Below are 23570 nucleotides of genomic sequence, written 5' to 3'. Positions count from 1 at the left end.
CAAACTGCCAAAAATCTTGCCCTCATCCAGGCCAAATATTCCTCTCAATTGTAAATGTTTTGCTTGAGTCGTTATGACGTTATAACTACTTACATTTGCTTCCCCCGAAATGTTTTGTCAGCCATCTTTGCTGAAGAAAGTCACCAGGGACGGGTGGCTCGCGTCAATTTCTTCATTGGAACCACTCGATATGATTGGTCATATAAAAACCTTGGGAACCAAATGCATAATGAGTGCTCTAACTCCCCCTTGTGGTGGTCTGGAACAATGAAGCCGTGACGCTGGGTACCTCTAACTCCCCCTTGTGGTGGTCTGGAACAATGAAGCCGTGATGCTGGGTACCTCTAAGTCCCGCGGTGTAACTTTTAAAGGAGGAACCACTGTATATCAATCTACAAGCAGAGTCTGAACATCAGACATGATGGCATTGTCTCCCTCAATCCGTGCAATGGCTACTGCTATAGGTTTCAGGAGTTTAAGGCTGATTACCACTCTCTCCCAAAATACATCATCCAGGAGGATCCTCTTGATGGGTCTGTCCATATCGGCAGACTGTGATATGGCCATTTCTTGGGGGAGACTCCTTCCCCTCCAGGAGACTGTCAAACATGATGACAACACCACCCCAATGGGTGTTGCTGGGCAGCTTCAATGTGGTGCTCTTATTCTTCTCACTTTGCTTGGTGAGGTAGATTCCTGCAATAACTTGATGACCCTTCACATACCTAACCATTTCCTTGGCTCTCTTGTAGTGTATCCATTGTTTTCAGTGCCACGATGTCCTTGAGGAGCAGATTCAATGCATGAGCAGCACAGCCAATGGGTGTGATGTGAGGGTAGGACTCCTCCACTTTAGACCAAGCAGCCTTCATGTTCGCAGCATTGTCTGTCACCAGTCCAAATATCTTCTGTGGTCCAAGGTCATTGATGACTGCCTTCAGCTCATCTGCAATGTAGAGACCAGTGTGTCTGTTGTCCCTTGTGGCTATGCTCTTGTAGAATACTGGTTGAGGGGTGGAGATGATGTCGTGAATTATTCCTTGCCCACGAACATACGACCACCCATCAGAGATGATTGCAGTACAGTCTGCTTTCTCTTTGATTTGCTTGACCTTGACTTGAACTCTGTTGAACTCTGCATCCAGCAAATTAGTAGATAAAGCATGTCTGGTTGGAGGGGTGAATGCTGGGCGAAGAACATTCAGAAATCTCTTCCAATACACATTGCCTGTGAGCATCAGAGGTCAACCAGTTGCACACACAGCTCGAGCAAGACATTCATCAGCATTTCTCTGACTACGTTCCTCCATTTAGTTAAAAAACTTCTGATTCCAGGAGAACCATGAGCTGTTGCTATCGATAGGGTGTCTGATTCATCATTTTCACCTTGAATAGAAGTAGAGGGACTTTTGTCAGAGGTTGCTTGTTATGAGCGCTGAGGGAACTTTATGCACTTGGAAAGATGATTCTGCATCTTTGTTGCATTCTTCACATATGATTTGGCACAGTATTTGCAAATGTACTCAGCTTTTCCTTCTATATTAGCTGCAGTGAAATGTCTCCACACATCAGATAGTGCCCATGGCATTTTCCTGTAAAGATTAGAAGAAAAAAAATGAAAAACCCCAAATACAATTCCATGTACAGATAAAAAGTTAAGCAGTTAGATTAAACAACTACTTTGTAAGATAAATGTTAAAATTAAACATGTATGGAAACAGGTGAATTAACACTCCACAGGTAGCAGGCCCAAGCAAGCTAAAACTTACATGGTAGTAAAAACTAACTAGCAGAAATTGTTAACAAGTTAGAAATTATTTAAAAACACACTTTTATGTAGGCTACTAGTTAACAAAAAATCATGTATGTCATATTAAATATATTCACCCCTCCCAGTATTGTAATCAAAACTTACCAGAAAGCATGTAGTCCTTGGCACAAACATTGTAGTAGTGAGGGCTCAATAGCATCTCATTAGCATGCAAGATCTTCAGAATCAGCTGTACATGTGATAGAAGAGTGCACTGCATATGTGAAGGAAGAATGCACTGTGCATGCAGAGGGTTGCAATTCCATTGAATTGGGGATAGTTTAACTAAAATATACCACATGATCTAGAATTGCCTTCTGAATCCCACAAAAAAAGGTTCACTGTTATAAGCTAACTTTTTTGATGAATTTTCCCATGGAAAACGTTTCAGACCCTTTGCAACCTTACTCCACACACAAATACACACTCCACACACACATATACACGACACATATACACACGACACACACTCCACACATAACCACTTATACTGGTCTTTGATCACTGTTGTGTGTGTGAATATAACGGTTGTCGTCGGTGGAAGGAGAGGACCAAAGCGCAGCGTGGTTAGTGTTCATCTTATTTAATAAATACAAAACTGAACACTTCAAATACAAAACAACAAAGTGAAAACCGAAACAGTTCTGTCTGGTGCAGACACACAAAGACTGAAAATAACCACCCACCAAAACCCAACAGAAAACAGGCTACCTAAATATGGTTCCCAATCAGGGACAACGATTGACAGCTGCCTCTGATTGAGAACCATATCAGGCCAAACACAGAAATAGAAAATCATAGAAAAACTAACATAGACAACCCACCTAACTCACGCCCTGACCATACTAAAACAAAAGATAAAACAAAGGAACTAAGGTCAGAACGTGACAGTGAAGGTGTGGGTTAAAGAGGGAAGTATTGTACATAAACAGCACATAGCAACAGTATATTAACTAAAATATATATATATATATATGAAAATAATGTACTTTACACACCAGAGGAGGCTGGTGGGTGGATATATAGGAGGACGGTCTCATTGGCTGGAACGGAATGAATGGAACCGTATCAAACACATGAAAGCCATTCCATCCATCATCTCCGTCAACCAGAAGTAAAATTCTCACGCGAAAATGTGTCATTTTTGTTTTACTTCTGGGGGGCAGGAAGGAAGAGAAATCTCCTCCCTAGCAAACGGAAACTCTCGGCCAAACCCCTTCCTTCCTCTAATTTTACCCGTGTTTATCATGGCCAAAAAGGACATTTTTATTATATAGCCAATTTTGACTTTGTGGCAGTGGAATCTAGTGGAATTCGTTCATCATCCAGGCTTGAAAATCACAACATGAGTTTAAGCACCGCCTTCGCCCAATCCTGATTCGTCCAAATAATCAATGATGAAAACCCAAAACCAGGAACTACTACTGCTCGTAATCACATAATTCTATGTGAGCATTGACAGATTCTCTCCGTTTCATCTGTCCACGAGAATCTGTCCACAAGAGGTTTCATCCATTACAATAAACCCATCCTCCTATATATCTGCCCACCAGCCTCCCCTGCTACACACACACACCTGCTGCTACCAGACTCTTATTATACTGCTCAACTTATACACTGCCCCCCATCCCCCTTCCCCAATACATGTGTAAATATTGGAATATTAATTGTGCCTTCCTGTATTATACTTATGATAAAAAAGTTATTATATTCTCCTGAGCCATTTACTTTTTATTCATATTATTATTTTCTATTATTTCGTACTGTTGTTTCATTGTCGCGAAGGAACCTGCAAGTAAGTAATTCGTTGGATGATGTATACCATATGTATCCTGTACAAAACTTGACTCACCTCGAGTCTGCCAAACTCACAGGCCAGGTCCAGAGGGGTCTTATTGGCCTTGTTCACCAGACAGGGATTAGACTGGTGCTGGAGCAGCATCTCAGACTGATGGAGATTGAGGGGGGAGGAGAGACAGGAGGGGGGAGGATTGAGGGAGAGAGGGAGAGAGAGGGGGGAGGAGAGAGAGGAGAGATAGAGAGAGGGGGGAGGAGAGAGGAGAGAGGGGGGAGGAGAGAGAGAGGAGAGAGGGGGGATAGGGAGAGGCAGAGAGAGAGGGAGAGAGAGAGGGGGAGGAGAGAGGGGAGAGAGGGGGGATAGAGAGAGGGAGAGAGAGGAGAGAGGGGGGATAGAGAGAGGGAGCGAGAGAGGAGAGAGGGGGGATAGAGAGAGGGAGAGCGAGAGGAGAGAGGGGGGGATAGAGAGAAGGAGAGAGAGGAGAGGGGGGGCGGAGAAAGAGAGAGAGACCGAGAGAAACAGAGGGAGAGAGATAAAGACAGACAGGGGGGGGAAAAAAGAGATAACACATGAATAAATATCATCCTTAAATAGATGCACATGAAAACACCCTTCCCTAAAGCATCTCTGTGGTTTATCTTCTTCTACAGAGACGTGAGATCCTCAGGGCGACACCAGCACCAGTCCTAACAGGGGCTTCTATTACAGAGAAATACCTCTGGCTTTGTTTCTGTCCCTGCTTTGTCACACACAATACAATACCTCAGAACTCTCCATGACCAGGTATGCTGCTGTGTGTGTGAACCCACCTCTCAGGTAGACTCACTACCTGGGTGTTAAAGACACTAAATACACACATTCCTTCTCCTTCCCAGTTAGTCTCAATACTTCACTCAGGGAATGTGTTATAAGATCCATTGCTGACCTGTTCACATCATGTAGTATCTTTCACTCACTGACCACTAACACACACACACACACACGCTGTCACACCTGGAAACACTATACAGACACTCACTGACTCTTACCTGTGTGTAGTCCGGCCAAATATTGAACATTCTCGAGTTGATTATTTTTATTTTTTATTTGAACCTTTATTTAACCAGCTAGGCCAGTTGAGAACAAGTTCTCATCTACAACTGCGACCTGGCTAAGATAAAGCAAAGCAGTGCGACACAAATAACACAGAGTTACACATAAACAAACGTACAGTCAATAACACAATAGAAAAATATATGTACAGTGTGTGCAAATATAGAAGAGTAGGGAGGTAAGGCAATAAATAGGCCATAGAGGCGAAATATTTACAATTTAGCATTAACACTGGAGTGATAGATGTGCAGATGATGATGTGCAAGTAGAGATACTGGGGTGCAAAAGAGTAAGAGGATAAGTAACAATATGGGGATGAGGTAGTTGGGTGTGCTATTTACAGATTAGCTATGTACAGGTACAGTGATCGGTAAGCTGCTCTGACAGCTGATGCTTAAAGTTAGATAGGGAGATATAAGACTCCAGCTTCAGTGATTTTTGCAATTCGTTCCAGTCATTGGCAACAGGAAGGAAAGGCGGCCAAAGGAAGTGTTGGCTTTGGGGATGACCAGTGAAAAATACCTGCTGGAGCGCGTGCTGCGGGTGGGTGTTGCTATGGTGACCAGTGAGCTGAGACAAGGCGGGGCTTTACCTAACAAAGACTTATAGATTACCTGGAGCCAGTGGGTGTGGCGACGAATATGTAGTGAGGGCCAGCCAACGAGAGCATACAGGTCGCAGCGGTGGGTAGTATATGGGGCTTTGGTGACAAAACGGATGGCACTGTGATACACTACATCCAGTTTGCTGAGTAGAGTGTTGGAGGCTATTTTGTAAACTACATCTCTGAAGTCAAGGATCGGTAGGATAGTCAGTTTAACGAGGGTATGTTTGGCAGCATGAGTGAAGGAGGCTTTGTTGCAAAATAGGAAGCACTTTCTAGATTTAATTTTGGATTGGAGATGCTTAATGTGAGTCTGGAAGGAGAGTTTACAGTCTAACCAGACACCTAGGTATTTGTAGTTGTCCACATATTCTAAGTCAGAACCGTCTAGAGTAGTGATGCTAGTCGGGCGGCAGGGTGCGGGCACAATTGGTTGAAGAGCATGCACTTAGTTTTACTAGCATTTAAAAGCAGTTGGAGGCCACGGAAGGAGTGTTGTATGGCATTGAAGCTCGTTTTGAGGTTTGTTAGCACAGTGTCCAAAGAAGGGCCAGATGTATACAGAATGGTGTCGTCTGCGTAGAGGTGGATCAGAGAATCACCAGCAGCAAGAGCGACATCATTTATATATGCAGACAAAAGAGTCGGCCCGAGACTTGAACCCTGTGGCACCCCCATAGAGACTGCCAGAGGTCCGGACAACAGGCCCTCCAATAAGACACACTATCTGAGAAGTAGTTGGTGAACCAGGCGAGGCAGTCATTTGAGAAGCCAAGGCTATTCAGTCTGCCGATAAGAATGCGGTGATTGACAGAGTCGAAAGCCTTGGCCAGGTCGATGAAGACGGCTGCACAGTACTATCTTTTATCGATGGCGGTTATGATATCGTTTAGGACCTTGAGCGTGGCTGAGGTGCACCCATGACCAGCTCGGCAAACCGGATTGCATAGTAGAGAAGGTACGGTGGGATTCGAAATGGTCGGTGATCTGTTTGGTAACTTGGCTTTCGAACATTTTAGAAAGGCAGGGCAGGATGGATATAGGTCTATAACAGTTTGTGTCTAGAGTGTCTCCCCCTTTGAAGAGGATGACCGTGGCAGATTTCCAATCTTTGGGGATCTCAGACGATACGAGAGAGGATGAACAGGCTAGTAATAGGAGTTGCAAGAACATCAGCTGTCTGGAATTGGGTGAAGGAGAAGCGGGGCGGGCTTGGGCAAGTTGCTGCAGGGGGTGCTGAGATGTTGGCCGGGGTAGGGGTAGCCAGGTGGAAAGCATGGCCAGTCGTAGAAAAATGCTTATTGAAATAATCGATTATCAAAGATTTATCAGTGGTGTCAGTGTTTCCTATCTTCAATGCAGTGGACAGCTGGGAGGAGGTGATCTTATTCTCCATGGACTTTACAGTGTCCCAAAACTTTTCGGAATTAGTGGTACAGGATGCAAATTTCAAATTTCATGCCCATGGTTACGGATTTAGGGTTGTACCTGGTAGGTTCCTTGATAATTTGTGTGAGATTGATGGCATCTAGCTTAGATTGTAGGATGGCCGAGCTGTTAAGCATGTCCCAGTTTATGTCACCTAACAGTACGAACTCTGAAGATAGATAGGGGGCAATCAATTCACATATGATGTCCAAGGCACAGCTGGGGGCTGAAGGAGGTCTATAACAAGCGGCAAAGGTGAGAGACTTGTTTCTGGAAAGGTGGATTTTTAATAGTAGAAGCTCAAATTTTTTGGGCACAGACCTGGACAGTATGACAGAACTCTGCAGGCTCTCTCTGCAGTAGATTGCAACTCCGCCCCCTTTGGCAGTTCCATCTTGTCGGAAAATGTTATAGTTAGGGATGGAAATGTCAGGATTTTTGGTGGCCTTCCTAAGCCAGGATTCAGACACGGCTAGGACATCCGGGTTGGCGGAGTGTGCTAAAGCAGTGAATAAAATAAACTAAGTTAATAAACTAACATTAACATGCATGAAACCAAGGCTTTTACGGTTACAGAAGTCAACAAATGAGAGTGCCTGGGGGATCGGAGTGGTGCTGGGGGCTGCAGGGGTTGACCTCTACATCACCAGAGGAACAGAGGAGGAGTTGGATAAGGGTACTGCTAAAGGCTATAAGAACTGGTCGTCTAGTGCGTTCGGAACAGAGAGTAAAAGGAGCAGATTTATGGGTGTGGAAGAATAGATTCAAGGCATAATGTACAGACAAGGGTATGGTAGGGTGTGAGTACAGTGGAGGTAAACCTAGGCATTGAGTGACGATGAGAGAGGTTTTGTCTCTGGAGACACCATTTAAGCCAGGTGAGGTCACCGCATGTGTGAGGGGGTGGAACAAAAAGGATAGCTAAGGCATATTGAGCAGGGCTGGAGGCTCTACAGTGAAATAAGACAATAATCCCCAACCAAAACAGCGATAGACAAGGCATATTGACATTAGGCAGAGGCATGTGTAACCGAGTGATCATAGGGTCCAGTGAGTAACTAGGCGAGCTGGAGACACAGCGATTCAGACAGCTAGCGGGCCGGGGTTAGCAGGCTAGCAGAAGGGCCTATGGGGACGTTGCAATGGAAGAGCCTGTTGAAACCACCTCATACGGTTACGTTGGCAGACCAGTCATGATGGATCGGCGAGGCTCCGTGTCGGCAGTTAAGGGTCCAGGCCAATTGGCAAAAGAGGTATCGCAGCCCAAGAATTGGCCGATGGACCTCTTCGGGTAGCCGGGAGATGGGCCTAGCTCGAGGCTAGCTCCAGGCTAACTGGTTCTTGCTTCGGGACAGAGAAATTAGCCAGGAGTAGCCACTCGGATAGCAGCTAGCTAGCTGCGATGATCCGGTGTAAAGATTCAGAGCTTGCGGTAGGAATCCGGAGATGTGGGAGAGAAACAGCAGTCCGATATGCTCTGGATTGATACTGCGCTGTGCAGACTGGCAGGAATTGACTGGGCTGAGGCTGGCTGATGTCCGAGTTAACGGTGATGACCGCTAGCAGTAGATAACTGACTACTAGCTAGTTAGCTGGCTGGCTGCTGATGGGGGTTCTAAAGTATAGAAAATAGCAGATCCGTACCACATTGGGTGAGGCGGGTTGCAGGAGAGTATGTTCAGTCCGTAGATGGAAATTGAGATTAAAAATATAAAAAATATACACAAAATATATACGAAGAAAACGATATATACACGGGACGGGACAAGGCAAAATAGACATCCGACTGCTACGCCATCTTGGAATCAAAAAAGGAGTAATTAGTCATTTGTTTGTGTGTGTCTGTGCGTGCATGCATCTGGTCGTGTTTAACTATCTCTTGCGGGGACCAGAAGTTCCCACAAGAATAGTAAACAAACCAAAATTGTTTGTAAACAAACTAAATTTGTCCCCATAAGGTCAGATACTATTTCTAGGGGGTTTAGGGTTAAGATTGGAATTAGTGTTAGGGTTAGATTTACGTTAAGGGTTAGGGAAAATAGGATTTTGTGTGTGTGTGCGCGCATGCGTCTGTCTGCGTGTGTTCATGTGTACTCACCACCTGGTAGTGTCCGTACTGTGCAGACAGGTGTAGAGGTATGTGTCCGTCCTGTGACAGCGTGTTAACAGAGGCTCCAGCTCTCAGCAGCAGCAACACAGAGTCAGCTTTACCCTGCCACGCTGCATAATGTAGCGGACGCATACCTAGAGAGAGAAAGAGAGAAAGAGAGAGAGAGAGAGAGGACGAGAGCCGGTAAGTCATAAGATTGAAAAATTAAAGGGGCAATGTGGGATACAATCACGGATTTACCCTTTAATGACTTGTATTACTTGTTTATAATGGTTCGTAAGTGTTTTAAAACAGTTTTATAATAGCTTATAACCTCTCACCATTAATGTCTTTGATGTCCACAGTGGCCTGAGCCTCCAGTAGTAGAGACAGCAGCTCAGTGGTGCCTGTTAGAGCTGCATGGTGTAACGCTGAAAACCTGAGAGAGAGACAGAGAGAGAGACAGAGAGAGAGACAGAGAGAGAGACAGAGAGAGAGACAGAGAGAGAGACAGAGAGAGAGACAGAGAGAGAGAGAGAGAGAAGGGATGGGGAGTGGAGGGAGGGAAAGTCTATTGTCACACTACTACTAATTTACTGGGAATATTCTAGAAGCTTGTACAGCCTCCATACTGTCTGGTTTAGAAACAGGTCTTCCCCTTTCCCCTGGTTGGGGGGGGGGGGGTCCAGGGTGAAATGAGTCTGCCATAAACAGGGAGGGTATACATCTAACTGAGGACTTCACAGGAGGTGAGCCTTCATGAAACATCAGGCTGGTGCAGACATGATGGGTGTGTTTGCATCAGGGGGTAGTATATTCCACAGAGGGACAAATGAAAGACATACATTTGGGCCCTTCATTCCTGGAGAGCAGGGTATTCCAGACTGTTGAAATACTGCTGTTCCAGCCTCAACCTTAAACCAAGGACCAGGTCCAAGCACCTGGGAACAAACTGACCAAGGTGCATCCCAAATGGCACCCTAGTCCTTATAATGGGCCCTGATCAAAAGCAGTGCACTACACGGGCAATAGGGTGCCATTTAAGATGCATGCCAAGAACAACAACCTCCATAACAATTTAGTATCAACAAGCTGGGGGAAAAATAAAAAATCAACTCATGATTGCAAGTAATATTTCAACTCAAGTATAGTAGGGTACCATGAAATGCTCTCATGTTGTGTGTGTGTGTGTGTGTGTGTCAGGGTACTGGTTGGCTGAATGACTGGAGTGGGGACAGTGATACAGCACACACGCACTTGGAGCTATCCTTCTATAAAAAACTTGGCAAAAAAATAAACGTCCCCTTTTCAGGACCCTGTCTGTCACGAACGTCGTCAGGGAAATGACCGGACCAAGGTGCAGCGTGGTGAGCGTACATTTCTTTTTATTATGAATGTCGCCAACAAAAACAAGAAACAACAAAAACGAACGTGAAGCTTACTAGGGCTATACAGGCCACTAACAAAGTCAACTACCCACAACTACCAAAAGGGAAAAAGGCTGTCTAAGTATGATTCCCAATCAGAGGCAACGATAGACAGCTGTCCCTTATTGAGAACCATACCCAGCCAACAAAGAAACAGACAGCATAGAATGCCCACCCCAAATCACACCCTGACCTAACCAAATAGAGAAATAAAAAGGCTCTCTAAGGTCAGGGCGTGACACTGTCTTTCAAAGATAATTCGTAAAAATCCAAATAACTTCACAGATCTTCATTGTAAAGGATTTAAACACTGTTTCCCATGCTTGTTCAATGAACCATAAACAATTAATGAACATGCACCTGTGGAACGGTCGTTAAGACACCAACAGCTCACAGACGGTAGGCAATTAAGGTCACAGTTGTGAAAACGTAGGACACTAAAGAGGCCTTTCTACTGACTCTTAAAAACTCCCAAAAGAAAGATGCCCAGGGTCCCTGCTTATCAGCGTGAACGTGCCTTAGGCATGCTGCAAGGAGGCATGAGGACTGCAGATGTGGCCTGGGCAATAAATTGCAATGTCCGTACTGTGAGACGCCTAAGACAGCGCTACAGGGAGACAGGACGGACAGTCCTCGCAGTAGCAGACTACGTGTAACAACACCTGCACAGGATCGGTACATCCGAACATCACACCTGTGGGACAATTACAGGATGGCAACAACAACTGCCCGAGTTACACCAGGAATGCACAATCCCTCCATCAGTGCTCAGACTGTCCGCAATAGGCTGAGAGGGACTGAGGGCTTGTAGGCCTGTTGTAAGGCAGGTCCTCACCAGACATCACCGGCAACAACGTCGCCTATGGGCACAAACCCACCGTCGCTGGACCAGACAGGACTGGCAAAAAGTGCTCTTCACTGATGAGTCGCGGTTTTGTCTCACCAGGGGTGATGGTCGGATTCGCATTTATCGTCGAAGGAATGAGCGTTACACCGAGGCCTGTACTCAGGAGCAGGATCGATTTGGAGGTGGAGGGTCCGTCATGGTCTGGGGCGGTGTGTCACAGCATCATCGGACTGAGTTTGTTGTCATTGCAGGCAAACTCAATGCTGTGCGTTACAGGGAATACATCCTCCTCCCTCGTGGTACCCTTCCTGCAGGCTCATCCTGACATGACCCTCCAGCATGACAATGCCACCAGCCATACTGCTCGTTCTGTGCGTGATTTCCTGCAAGACAGGAATGTCAGTGTTCTGCCATGGCCAGTGAAGAGCCTGGATCTCAATCCCATTGAGCACATCTGGGACCTGTTGGATCGGAGGGTGAGGGCTAGGGCCATTCCCCCATAAATGTCTGGGAACTTGCAGGTGCCTTGGTAGAAGAGTGGGATATCATCTCACAGAAATAACTGGCAAATCTGGTCCAGTCCATGAGGAGGAGATGCACTGCAGTACTTAATGCAGCTGGTGGCCACACCAGATACTGACTGTTACTTTTGATTTTGTCTGTGGAACTTGTTCAGTTTATGTCTCAGTTGTTGAATCTTGTTATGTTCATACAAATATTTACACGTTAAGTTTGCTGAAAATAAGCACAGTTGACAATGAGAGGACGTTTCTTCTTTTTCTGAGTTTATATGCCATTTAGCAACCGCTTTTGTCAAAGCGACTTACAGCGGAGTCACGCGTGAATATATTTTACGTATGGGTGGTCGCGCAAATCAAACCCACCATCTCTACCAACTGAGCTATAGAGGACCACACACACCGTACACCACAGAATAAAGCTAGGATTATTTAATATCCTAAATTCTGCCATGGGGAGGTTTGTGCAGTGAATTTGTGATGGTGGGTGGGAATAGGGGCTCCCGTGTGGTGCAGCGGTCTAAGGCACTGCATCTCAGTGCTACAGGCGTCACTACAGACCGTGGTTTGATCCCGGGCTGTATCACACCCGGCAGTGATTGGGAGTCCCATAGAGCGGTGCACGATTGGCTCAGCGTCGTCCATGTTAGGGGGGGGTTTGTCCCGGGGTAGGCCATCATAGTAAAATAAGAATATGTTCTTAACTGACTTGCCTAGTTAAATAAAGGTTAAATAAATAAAACTAGGATTGAATCATGTTCAGTATGAGTGTGTAATGTGCTGTGTCCCAAATGGTACCCTATTCCTCTATGGTCTTAGTTAAAAGTAGTGCCCTATATAGAGACAAGGGTGCCATTTGGGAGTGTCTAACAGTATCTAACTGGTGATCTACAAATTGTCAGATAAAAATCCATCCATATCAACCATGTATCATCTGTCTGTTTTCACTCCTTTAAATCCCCCCCCCCTCTCTCCATGCTGAGTGAGTGTTGATTTAGGGTGACTGGTCACTGTTTGTTCACCTCCCACTTCTTCCTTGTGGTCCCTAGGCATCACTGTCATCTATCATGCCCCCCTCTTGCTTAAAAAAACATGCACGCATACACACACACTGTGTCTGGTCTGTCTGCATACAGGTGTGACTGAGTGGTAAGTCTACAGTGAGAACCGACCACAACAGGCATCCGATAAAGATGAAGACCATGTCAAATCAAATCCAGTGTTAGAGTAACTTTTCCTCCACAGACATGGATTGCATTCCTCTGAGCCAAATAAGTGCAGAGAGAGGATAAACCTCAGCTATGCAAACACGAACACACAAGGCCATCTGACTCACACTCATTAGGAAACACATGCACACACATCTCTTACCCATCTGAGTCCTGATAGTTGATGTTGAGCCTCTTTGTGGAGCCCAGCAACTCTGAAAAACAAAGAGGGGGGGGGTGAAGGAAGGAATGGAAGGAGAGAGGGAAGGAGGGGGGAGATGGAAAAAGGATTTGGTGACATTTGTCTTTTCAACAGAACGCCTAGTGATCTTCCATCACAGCAGGGTCTCGGTTTTTACAGCAAGAGCTCACATGTTCCTCTCTTTCTTCATCACTCGTTCCTGAAATAACATGTCAGAATGGCTGGAGGTTGCTCCCACTCTCTTCTCGCATACAGTGTTATGACAAAATTCTGCCAGCTGACTGATAACAAAACGTTTTTTATTCCATGCAAGCAATTCCCCCGATGAGAATGGAAAACCCTAACTGAACCAGACTCGTCCTTAGCTTGCTCCGGATCGGTTGCTTAAGCTAAATCCTGTCCGCTCTTATGCCAATCACATACGGATAGTCAGAGGAATTGATTGGCTAAAGCACATACCTTGGACAAGGCTACCTGTCCTAATAGCCGACTTACCCCACAGCAGCCACATTGCCACTTGCCCTAGGCATTAGTGTCTGGTGAACAAGAGTACTTGCCCCATATCTTCTCCTCTCTGACTTCCCTATAGCCAATAATTTTGTTACGTTATCCTTATTCATTAATTCAATCAATCAATCCAGTCCTACCTCCACCCATACCCTACTGTACGTTCTACCCCTCAGCTCCAGCTCCAGGGGCCTTTCCAGGGTCAGCCACCCCATCTAAAGCCTTTCTCTCTGGGCATTGACTCCTCTGCTAGCCCTGCTCTCAGAGCCAAGCTCAAGCCTCACTGAGCCCCTACCCAGTCTCTCATTCAGCAGGGACCATTCTTCCAACTCTGGCCTACTGGCTTCTCTCTCTCACTGGGCCATGCACAAGAATGTGTACACACACACACACACACACACACGAGTGTGAATGTTGTGACCAGTAGAAGAGAATGATCCTCAGACAGATCTCTTGGCATTGGTTTCAATCAATGAAACAGAACTTCTATTCTATTCCTACTGAATATTAACAGTGAATTCCTCCTCAATATCAACTCTGTCAATGTGGCTACTGTCTCACCAACTGCTTTTGACCCATGATATAAAAAGGGACACTTCAGGATTTTGGCAATCTTCCCCAGAGTCGGATTAACTCGTGGATATCATTTTTATATGTCTCTGCGTGCGGACTCTGGGGAAGTACTGTAGATCCCAAAGTATCCCTTTAAACCCAACCAAAAGTTATCATATTTCTTCATGTCAGTTTGAATGAGGTGTGTCATATAAGCCAGCCATTCACATGATGATTTCATGTTTCTACAGTGACAGGATAGTTCCACTCACACTGGGCGCGAGTACACACACACACACACACACGAAGGAACACACACATTAGGCAGCTTGCCAAGTGGGGCCTAAATCACCCCAATGACAGCGAGAGAACAGAGCCTTTAAGAGTTCTAGTTAGAACATGAGCCAACATTCCAGACATAGAATCTCTCTTCCTCTCTCTCCCTTCTTCTTTCTCTGGAAACAGTTGCTTCCTTCTCAATAAAAAGGTGGAGGGCTCTGGCTGACATCACGGTACAGTAAATTACTGCATCTTCAACAGTGTGTGTCAGTCTCCCCTTACAGTGCGTCACACCCAACATCATCATCATCTGTAATGCAAAACCCTGCCTGCAAAAACACAAAACCACTCACCATGGCCTGCGGGTGTGTTCTACACTAGGAACTTCAGGGAAACACAATACCAACATCAAAAAGGTCTGTTGGATACACACTGGCTACAACAGGGCCATTGAGAGTTGGCACCAAGTACAAAAGCAGGTGAGGAAAACGAGACTGTGAAATCTAACCCAGTCAAGCCTCATTGGCCTTCAATCACCTCACCTAAAAGGCTGTGTGTGTGTGTGTGTGTGTGTGTGTGTGTGTGTGTGTGTGTGTTATGTTGGTGCAGCAGGAAGATGACTGGTTTCCAGTGTCTGTGTGAAAGCCTGGCTGTAAACATGTCACAGCACATAGTGACGTCAGGTTAGTATCGTGGCAATGAAACAAAACACCAAGCAGATTTAACTTCTTTAGGAAAACAGCCCTAATGTTGGAAACAAACATCATTATGATGGAAAACAGCCCTAATGTTGGAAACAAACATCATAATGTTGTCATCCAGAGTCACATGTATTTATTTTCCAAGCTATAGCACACAACATTTTACACACAGCAGGTTTTAAAAAGGACAATTGAACAACTGAAAAAAAAAAATAATAATAATAATATTGCTATACTGGCGTGGTCACAGCCCTAGTGACAGGTAGCCTAGCGATTGGGCCACTAACCGAAAGGTCGCTGGTTCGAATCCCTGAGTCGACTAGGTTAAAAATATATATAATTTAATCGATGTTCCCTTAAGCAAGGCACTTCACCCTAATTGCTCCTGTAATTCCCTCTGAAGAAGATAGTATGCTAAATGAATGAAAACCTGAAAGTTTATTCATGGTTAATTTCACATTGATTTCCATGCCAGGTTATGTGGTCGGCTACAGGTGTGGGGCTAGTCACAATAACATACAGTTCCAGTCATGGGTTTGGACACAGCTACTCATTCTTTAAATTGTACTATTTTCTACATTGTAGAATAATAGTTTAGACATCAACACAATGAAACACATGCAATCATGTATTAACCAAAGTGTTAAACAGTCTTTAATCGGTTGGCACAAACAGTATGCTGAGCACTGCACATTTAAGAGTGGCCTTTTACTCACCGCAGCACAAGGGACACCTGTGTAATGATCACCTTCTTGATATGCCACACCTGTCAGGTGGATGGATTATCTTGGCAAAGGAGAAAAGCGCACTAACAGGGATGTAAACAAATTTGAGAGAAATACGTTTTTTGTGCGTATGGACATCTTTTATTTTTACTTCAGCTCATCATTTTGTTCAGTGTAATAACTTCACCATGCTCAAACGGATATTCAAGGTCTGCTTTTCTTATTTTTACCCATCTACCAATAGGTGCCCTTCTTCACGAGGCATTGGAAAACCTCCATGGTCTTTGTGGTTGATTCTGTGTTAGAAATTCACTGCTCAACTGAGGGACCTTACAGATAATTGTATGTGTGGGGTACAGAGATGAGGCAGATTCAAAAATCACGTTAAACACTATTATTGTACACAGAGTGAGTCCATGCAACTAAATATGTGACTTGAACCACAATAAAGCGATTGAATACTTACTAAGTCAATACTTTTCATTTTTTATGAATTTGTAAACATTTCTAAAACATAATTCAACTTTGACATTGTGGGGCATTGCGTGTAGGCCAGTGACATACAATATCAATTTAACCAAAATGTTAAATTCAGGCTGTAACACAACAAAATGTGGGAAAAGTCAAGGGTTGTGAATACTTTCTGAAGGCCCTGTAAGTCATTGAAACGTCATGGCACATTGACAGCAGAAAGAGAGTGGAAAAAACACCCTGAAATGTAAAAATAAAACCTGAAGCATCCCCTGTTCTCCACCCACCTTTCTATTAAGACCAGCAGCGTTCATACAGTGGGGCAAAAAAGTATTTAGTCAGCAACCAATTGTGCAAGTTCTCCCACTTAAAAAGATGAGAGAGGCCTGTAATTTTCATCATAGGTACACTTCAACTATGACAGACAAAATTAGATTTTTTTTCTTCAGAAAATCACATTGTAGGATTTTTAATGAATTTATTTGCAAATTATGGTGGAAAATAAGTATTTGGTCACCTACAAACAAGCAAGATTTCTGGCTCTCACAGACCTGTAACTTCTTCTTTAAGAGGCTCCTCTGTCCTCCACTCGTTACCTGTATTAATGTCACCTGTTTGAACTTGTTATCAGTATAAAAGACACCTGTCCACAACCTCAAACAGTCACACTCCAAACTCCACTATGGCCAAGACCAAAGAGCTGTCAAAGGACACCAGAAACAAAATTGTAGACCTGCACCAGGCTGGGAAGACTGAATCTGCAATAGGTAAGCAGCTTGGTTTGAAGAAATCAACTGTGGGAGCAATTATTAGGAAATAGAAGACATACAAGACCACTGATAATCTCCCTCGATCTGGGGCTCCACGCAAGATCTCACCCCGTGGGGTCAAAATGATCACAAGAACGGTGAGCAAAAATCCCAGAACCACACGGGGGGACCTAGTGAATGACCTGCAGAGAGCTGGGACCAAAGTAACAAAGCCTACCATCAGTAACACACTACGCCGCCAGGGACTCAAATCCTGCAGTGCCAGACGTGTCCCCCTGCTTAAGCCAGTACATGTCCAGGCCCGTCTGAAGTTTGCTAGAGAGCATTTGGATGATCCAGAAGATTGGGAGAATGTCATATGGTCAGATGAAAACAAAATATAACTTTTTGGTAAAAACTCAACTCGTCGTGTTTGGAGGACAAAGAATGCTGAGATGCATCCAAAGAACACCATACCTACTGTGAAGCATGGGGGTGGAAACATCATGCTTTGGGGCTGTTTTTCTGCAAAGGGACCAGGACGACTGATCCGTGTAAAGGACAGAATGAATGGGGCCATGTATCATGAGATTTTGAGTGAAAACCTCCTTCCATCAGCAAGGGCATTGAAGATGAAACGTGGCTGGGTCTTTCAGCATGACAATGATCACAAACACACCGCCCGGGCAACGAAGGAGTGGCTTCGTAAGAAGCATTTCAAGGTCCTGGAGTGGCCTAGCCAGTCTCCAGATCTCAACCCCATAGAAAATCTTTGGAGGGAGTTGAAAGTCCGTGTTGCCCAGCAACAGACCCAAAACATCACTGCTCCAGAGGAGATCTGCATGGAGGAATGGGCCAAAATACCAGCCAGTGTGTGAAAACCTTGTGAAGACTTACAGAAAACGTTTGACCTCTGTCATTGCCAACAAAGGGTATATAACAAAGTATTGAGATAAACTTTTGTTATTGACCAAATACTTATTTTCCACCATAATTTGCAAATAAATTCATTAAAAATCCTACAATGTGATTTTCTGGAATTTTTTTTCTCATTTTGTCTGTCATAGTTGAAGTGTACCTATGATGAAAATTACAGGCCTCTCATCTTTTTAAGTGGGAGAACTTGCACAATTGGTGGCTGACTAAATACTTTTTTGCCCCACTGTAACTAGTATTTTAATAAAGACTTAATGGATAAACATCAGATATAAACACCACCCAACTCTTTAGAAACATCATGTCCATATCTGGGGTAGCAACACTCATCTGCAGCTGACGTCGTCCTGCTTTGCCTGACTGTATTTTGATAGGTGAATAAACTAGACGTTTTAAGTCGGACACTGACAAGCAGATCAGATCGACTGAGAGCAGGTGGGGAAAGGTGAATGTAATTAAATATAAGTATGACGTCAGCTGCAGATGAGTGTTGCTACCCCCAGATGATGTTTCTAAAGAGTTGGATGGTGTTATTATCTGATGTTTATCCATTAAGTATTTTTTTTTTTAAAACACTAGGTATGAGTCCCAAATGGCACCCTACTTTTGACCAGAGTCCTAATGTGCGGGTAGGGTGCCATTTGGGACATATTCCAGAACATACCGTCAGCAAGCCCAGATGTTTGTAGTTAATATTCACAGAAACATTCAAGGTATGCAAAGTATGACACCTTAATTTAATTTGAACTTTCAGTTCATTTCCACCTGAAGGTGAAAGGTTAAGTAGGGTTGTGGTGGTGGCATCCTAAGGCCTCGACATAACTAAATCTGTATTCAAACATGCTTTGTCCTTACTTGTGAGAATGTGCATGTACTGTAGCTAATCTAAACAAAAGTAGGCTACTGCTGCTAGTTACAAGTAGCTATTAAACTAGCCTATATACAATATATACATAGTGTAAAAAACATTAGGAAGCTCTTTCCATGACAGACTGACCAGGTGAATCAAGGTGAAAGCTATGATCCATTATTGATGTCACCTGTTAAATCCACTCAGTGTAGATGAGAATGGACAAGCCAAAAGATTTAAGTGCCTTTGAACAGGGTATGGTAGTAGGTGCCAGGCACACCGGTTTGAGTGTGTTAAGAACTGCAACGCGGCTGGGTTTTTCATGCTCAACAGTTTCCCTTGTATATAAAGAATGGTCCACCATCCAAAGTACATCCAGCCAACTTGACACAACTGTGGGAAGCATTGGAGTCAACATGGGCCAGCATCCCTGTGGAACGCTTGACACCTTGTAGAGTCCATGCCCTGATGAACTGAGGCTGTTCTGAGGGCAAAAAGGGGTGCAACTCAATATTAGGAAGGTGAGGTGTTCCTAATGTTTTGTACACTCAGTGTATAGCTTTAATAAGGACACAGCCAGGGCAGGTGTTAGGACTAAGTTGTGCTGGGCTGGCTGGCATGACTGTGGGCAGATGGAGTCTCAGAGCTGGCTAGAAGCCTGGAGAAGTGACCAAATCCCTGTGGCTCCCTGGCAATGTGATTATAATGTAGCCTCAGCCTTATACAGTACAGTTACAGTTCACTGCCTACCAACTACCAAAAGAGAGGCTATTATAGCACTAGCCATGTCTCAACCAACGGGATAGGAGTGAATTAGTCTGACACAATATACAGTCAGACATGCTACTGGGACAATAAAGTGTCCTTTCAATAAGGAGATGGGAAGAATGACCAAATAAACGAGAGAGAGAGAGAAAACAGCAAAACTTGCAGGGCCTAATTGTCATTCTGCCTCATTATCCTCCATCGATTAGCTAGAGTCATTATTAGGATAGAGTCCTCTGTCTGTCTGGGACTGGTTGTTCTGGGTCTGATCGATCGACATGAGTGTCACCATCGGGTCAAGGGTAACCAATGGAAACACAGAGCACCAGTATCCCAATAACCCTTTCAGTGCCACACAGGCTCTCTCAAACGGACAACGAGGGGAAGCAGGATACAACAGTGGTGTCACAAATCTCATTTTTCTTTCTGGAATTACTAGATTCTTTCAGAAGTAGGACATAGGCTATCTGTGAGCTAAATGGAAGTCCTGGTGAATGGACCTGAATGAAACGAATGGAACAGTTGGCACACATACAGTATTGTATTTCCTCTGTAGAAATATAATCCTTGAGTATGTTTACATGCACACTATTAATTCAATATTAAACTGATTATGGCAGTAGGCGAGGTTGGGAACTAGTCATGTAAACAATTTAATCTGCTTATCTTTAAAAAAATATATAATAATCGGCAAACGGTCAAAATTGAAGAAAGCACACACTGATTAAAAACACCTGGTTTTCTGAGCAATCCTTCAAATGATTAGGACATGTAAACAGCTTCACCTGCGTTCCAGCGGTGTATCTGATCTGTGCATGTGTTAGCACCGGTAGCATGTGTATCTGATCTGTGCATGTGTTAGCACCGGTAGCACAAGCCTCCCTCTTACGCGTGACTGAAAGTACGCATCTTAGAAATAGTTTTCACATACAAACTTTAGAACGTCTGAACTCAGAATATAATAGGCTTTGCATAATTAACATGGTCACTGTGGTAACAACGTTTACTTTGATTGGTGATCAAAGTCCCATCAGGAAGTCTGATCTCAGATGTGTCCATGGAAACAGGATTATTAGGGAAATTGTTCTTCTTGCAAAGCATGTAAATGTTTTAAACAATCTTTTATATTAAATCTGACTATCCACAATAATCGTATTATTGCATGCATGTGACTGTGCTCATTGAATACATCACTGTGATTTCCTACCTTGTCCATCTCTATCCAGAACAGAGCTAGTCCAGAACGGAACAAAGTAACACTACTAAAAAGGAGTGCCATTTAATGAACATTCACAAGCTTAGTGAAGTCTAGATCAGCTTAACCTTGAACTGCTCCTGTTTCACCACTACATGACCCTCATCTCCAGCTAACTGAGGCTGCCTTCCAAATGGCACGCTATTCCCTACATAGTACACAACCTGTAGGGACCCATAGGGCTCTGGTCAAAAGTAGTACACTATGTAGAAGACAGAGCCTCAGATATGTCCCATCAAAGCAAACAACAGTTGACTATCTGGCTCTTCAACCAGTGAGCTAAGTAAAGTACATCAGTGTCACTGGAGGAAAAAAGTTTCCCATAAACTGGTGCAGATTCTGGAGCTGGTACTTTATCTACCTTGTTTGCGTGCCAAATGGCACCCTATTCCCTTTATAGTGCACTAGTTTTGACCAGGGACTAGGCTCTGGTCAAAAGGTAGTGCACTGAGACGTAGCCTTTTACCTGCAGGCTTGTGCCTTTTACCTGCAGGCTTGTGCATATGGAGAAGGTGGCATGGTAAAGCCAGTGGAGTGTTTTACAGTTTGTCTGCCTGCCTGCCCGTCCCCCCGCCCGCCCCTCTGCCCACCCACCCGCCCACCCCTCTGCCCGCCTACCCGCCCACCCCTCTGCCCGCCTACCCCTCTGCCCGCCTGCCCGCCCACCCCTCTGCCCGCCTGCCCGCCTGCCCGCCCACCCCTCTGCCTGCCTGCCCGCCCACCCCTCTGCCTGCCTACCCGCCCACCCCTCTGCCTGCCTGCCCGCCCACCCCTCTGCCCGCCTGCCCGCCCGCCCACCCCTCTGCCCGCCTGCCCGCCCACCTCTCTGCCCGCCCCTCTGCCTGCCTGCCAGTGGAAACAGAGAAACATAGTAGAAGACAGGAGAAGGGGGGAGCGGATGGATGGACGCAGGATCTGTTGATGCAGCTGGACTCTTCACAGCAACAGGCCTAAGGGACAATACATGTTTTTTTTCCCGATGACATGTTTGCACTTAAATAAGATGTCAGACTAAACTCATTTAGTTTTTCCCAAATTCTTGCCACATGTTTAAATAGCCTACAGTATGAATTCTTCCATTTGGAAAAGACAACCACTCTCACTTATTCAGGTGACAATATATCACTAACATGTACAAGAAGCAACATTGGCTAGCTAGAGAATGAATAACCCAGCAATATGTAAATACACTGCTCAAAAAAATTAAGGGAACACTAAAATAACACATCCTAGATCTGAATGAATGAAATATTCTTATTAAATACTTTTTTCTTTACATAGTTGAATGTGCTGACAACAAAATCACACAAAAATTATCAATGGAAATCAAATTTATCAACCCATGGAGGTCTGGATTTGGAGTCACACTCAAAATTAAAGTGGAAAACCACACTACAGGCTGATCCAACGTTGATGTAATATCCTTAAAACAAGTCAAAATGAGGCTCAGTAGTGTTTGTGGCCTCCACGTGCCTGTATGACCTCCCTACAACGCCTGGGCATGGTCCTGATGAGGTGGCGGATGGTCTCCTGAGGGATCTCCTCCCAGACCTGGACTAAAGCATCCGCCAACTCCTGGACAGTCTGTGGTGCAACGTGGCGTTGGTGGATGGAGCGAGACATGATGTCCCAGATGTGCTCAATTGGATTCAGGTCTGGGGAACGGGCAGGCCAGTCCATAGCATCAATGCCTTCCTCTTGCAGGAACTGCTGACACACTCCAGCCACATGAGGTCTAGCATTGTCTTGCATTAGGAGGCACCCAGGGCCAACCGCACCAGCATATGGTCTCACAAGGGGTCTGAGGATCTCATCTTGGTACCTAATGGCAGTCAGGCTACCTCTGGCGAGCCCATGGAGGCCTGTGCGGCCCCCCAAAGAAATGCCACACCACACCATGACTGACCCACCGCCAAACCGGTCATGCTGGAGGATGTTGCAGGCAGCAGAACGTTCTCCACGGCGTCTCCAGACTCTGTCACATGTGCTCATGTGCTCAGTGTGAACCTGCTTTCATCTGTGAAGAGCACAGGGCGCCAGTGGCGAATTTGCCAATCTTGGTGTTCTCTGGCAAATGCCAAACGTCCTGCACGGTGTTGGGCTGTAAGCACAACCCCCACCTGTGGACGTCGGGCCCTCATACCACCCTCATGGAGTCTGTTTCTGACCGTTTGAGCAGATACATGCACATTTGTGGCCTGCTGGAGGTCATTTTGCAGGGCTCTGGCAGTGCTCCTCCTTGCACAAAGGCGGAGGTAGCGGTCCTGCTGCTGAGTTGTTGCCCTCCTACGGCCTCCTCCACGTCTCCTGATGTACTGGCCTGTCTCCTGGTAGCGCCTCCATGCTCTGGACACTACGCTGACAGACACAGCAAACCTTCTTGCCACAGCTCGCATTGATGTGCCATCCTGGATGAGCTGCACTACCTGAGCCACTTGTGTGGGTTGTAGACTCCGTCTCATGCTACCACTAGAGTGAAAGCACCGCCAGCATTCAAAAGTGACCAAAACATCAGCCAGGAAGCATAGGAACTGAGAAGTGGTCTGTGGTCACCACCTGCAGAACCACTCCTTTATTGGGGGTGTCTTGCTAATTGCCTATAATTTCCACCTGTTGTCTATTTCATTTGCACAACAGCATGTGAAATTTATTGTCAATCAGTGTTGCTTCCTAAGTGGACAGTTTGATTTCACAGAAGTGTGATTGACTTGGAGTTACATTGTGTTGTTTAAGTGTTCCCTTTATTTTTTTGAGCAG

The 23570-nt window shown here is 45.1% G+C and overlaps 1 protein-coding gene across 3 annotated transcripts in view; it reads right to left on the bottom strand.

Annotated features, from left to right (window-relative positions):
- The window catches only part of LOC120029334 (caskin-2-like), a 94320-nt gene that overhangs the window by 37840 nt on the left and 32910 nt on the right, over positions 1-23570 (bottom strand). For all 3 annotated transcript variants that reach the window (XM_038974566.1, XM_038974567.1, XM_038974568.1), the window contains exons 3-6: positions 12985-13036; positions 9163-9260; positions 8831-8976; positions 3663-3758 (exon numbers count right to left, since the gene is read on the bottom strand). In XM_038974566.1, the coding sequence (XP_038830494.1) occupies positions 3663-3758; positions 8831-8976; positions 9163-9260; positions 12985-13036 (392 nt within the window). The remainder of the gene's footprint in view (positions 1-3662; positions 3759-8830; positions 8977-9162; positions 9261-12984; positions 13037-23570) is intronic.

This window comes from Salvelinus namaycush, chromosome 35 (assembly GCF_016432855.1).
Source record: "Salvelinus namaycush isolate Seneca chromosome 35, SaNama_1.0, whole genome shotgun sequence".
NCBI classification, from domain to species: domain Eukaryota; kingdom Metazoa; phylum Chordata; class Actinopteri; order Salmoniformes; family Salmonidae; genus Salvelinus; species Salvelinus namaycush.
Note: the sequence above shows the minus strand (reverse complement) of the source record. Positions and strands in the feature narration are given on the sequence as shown.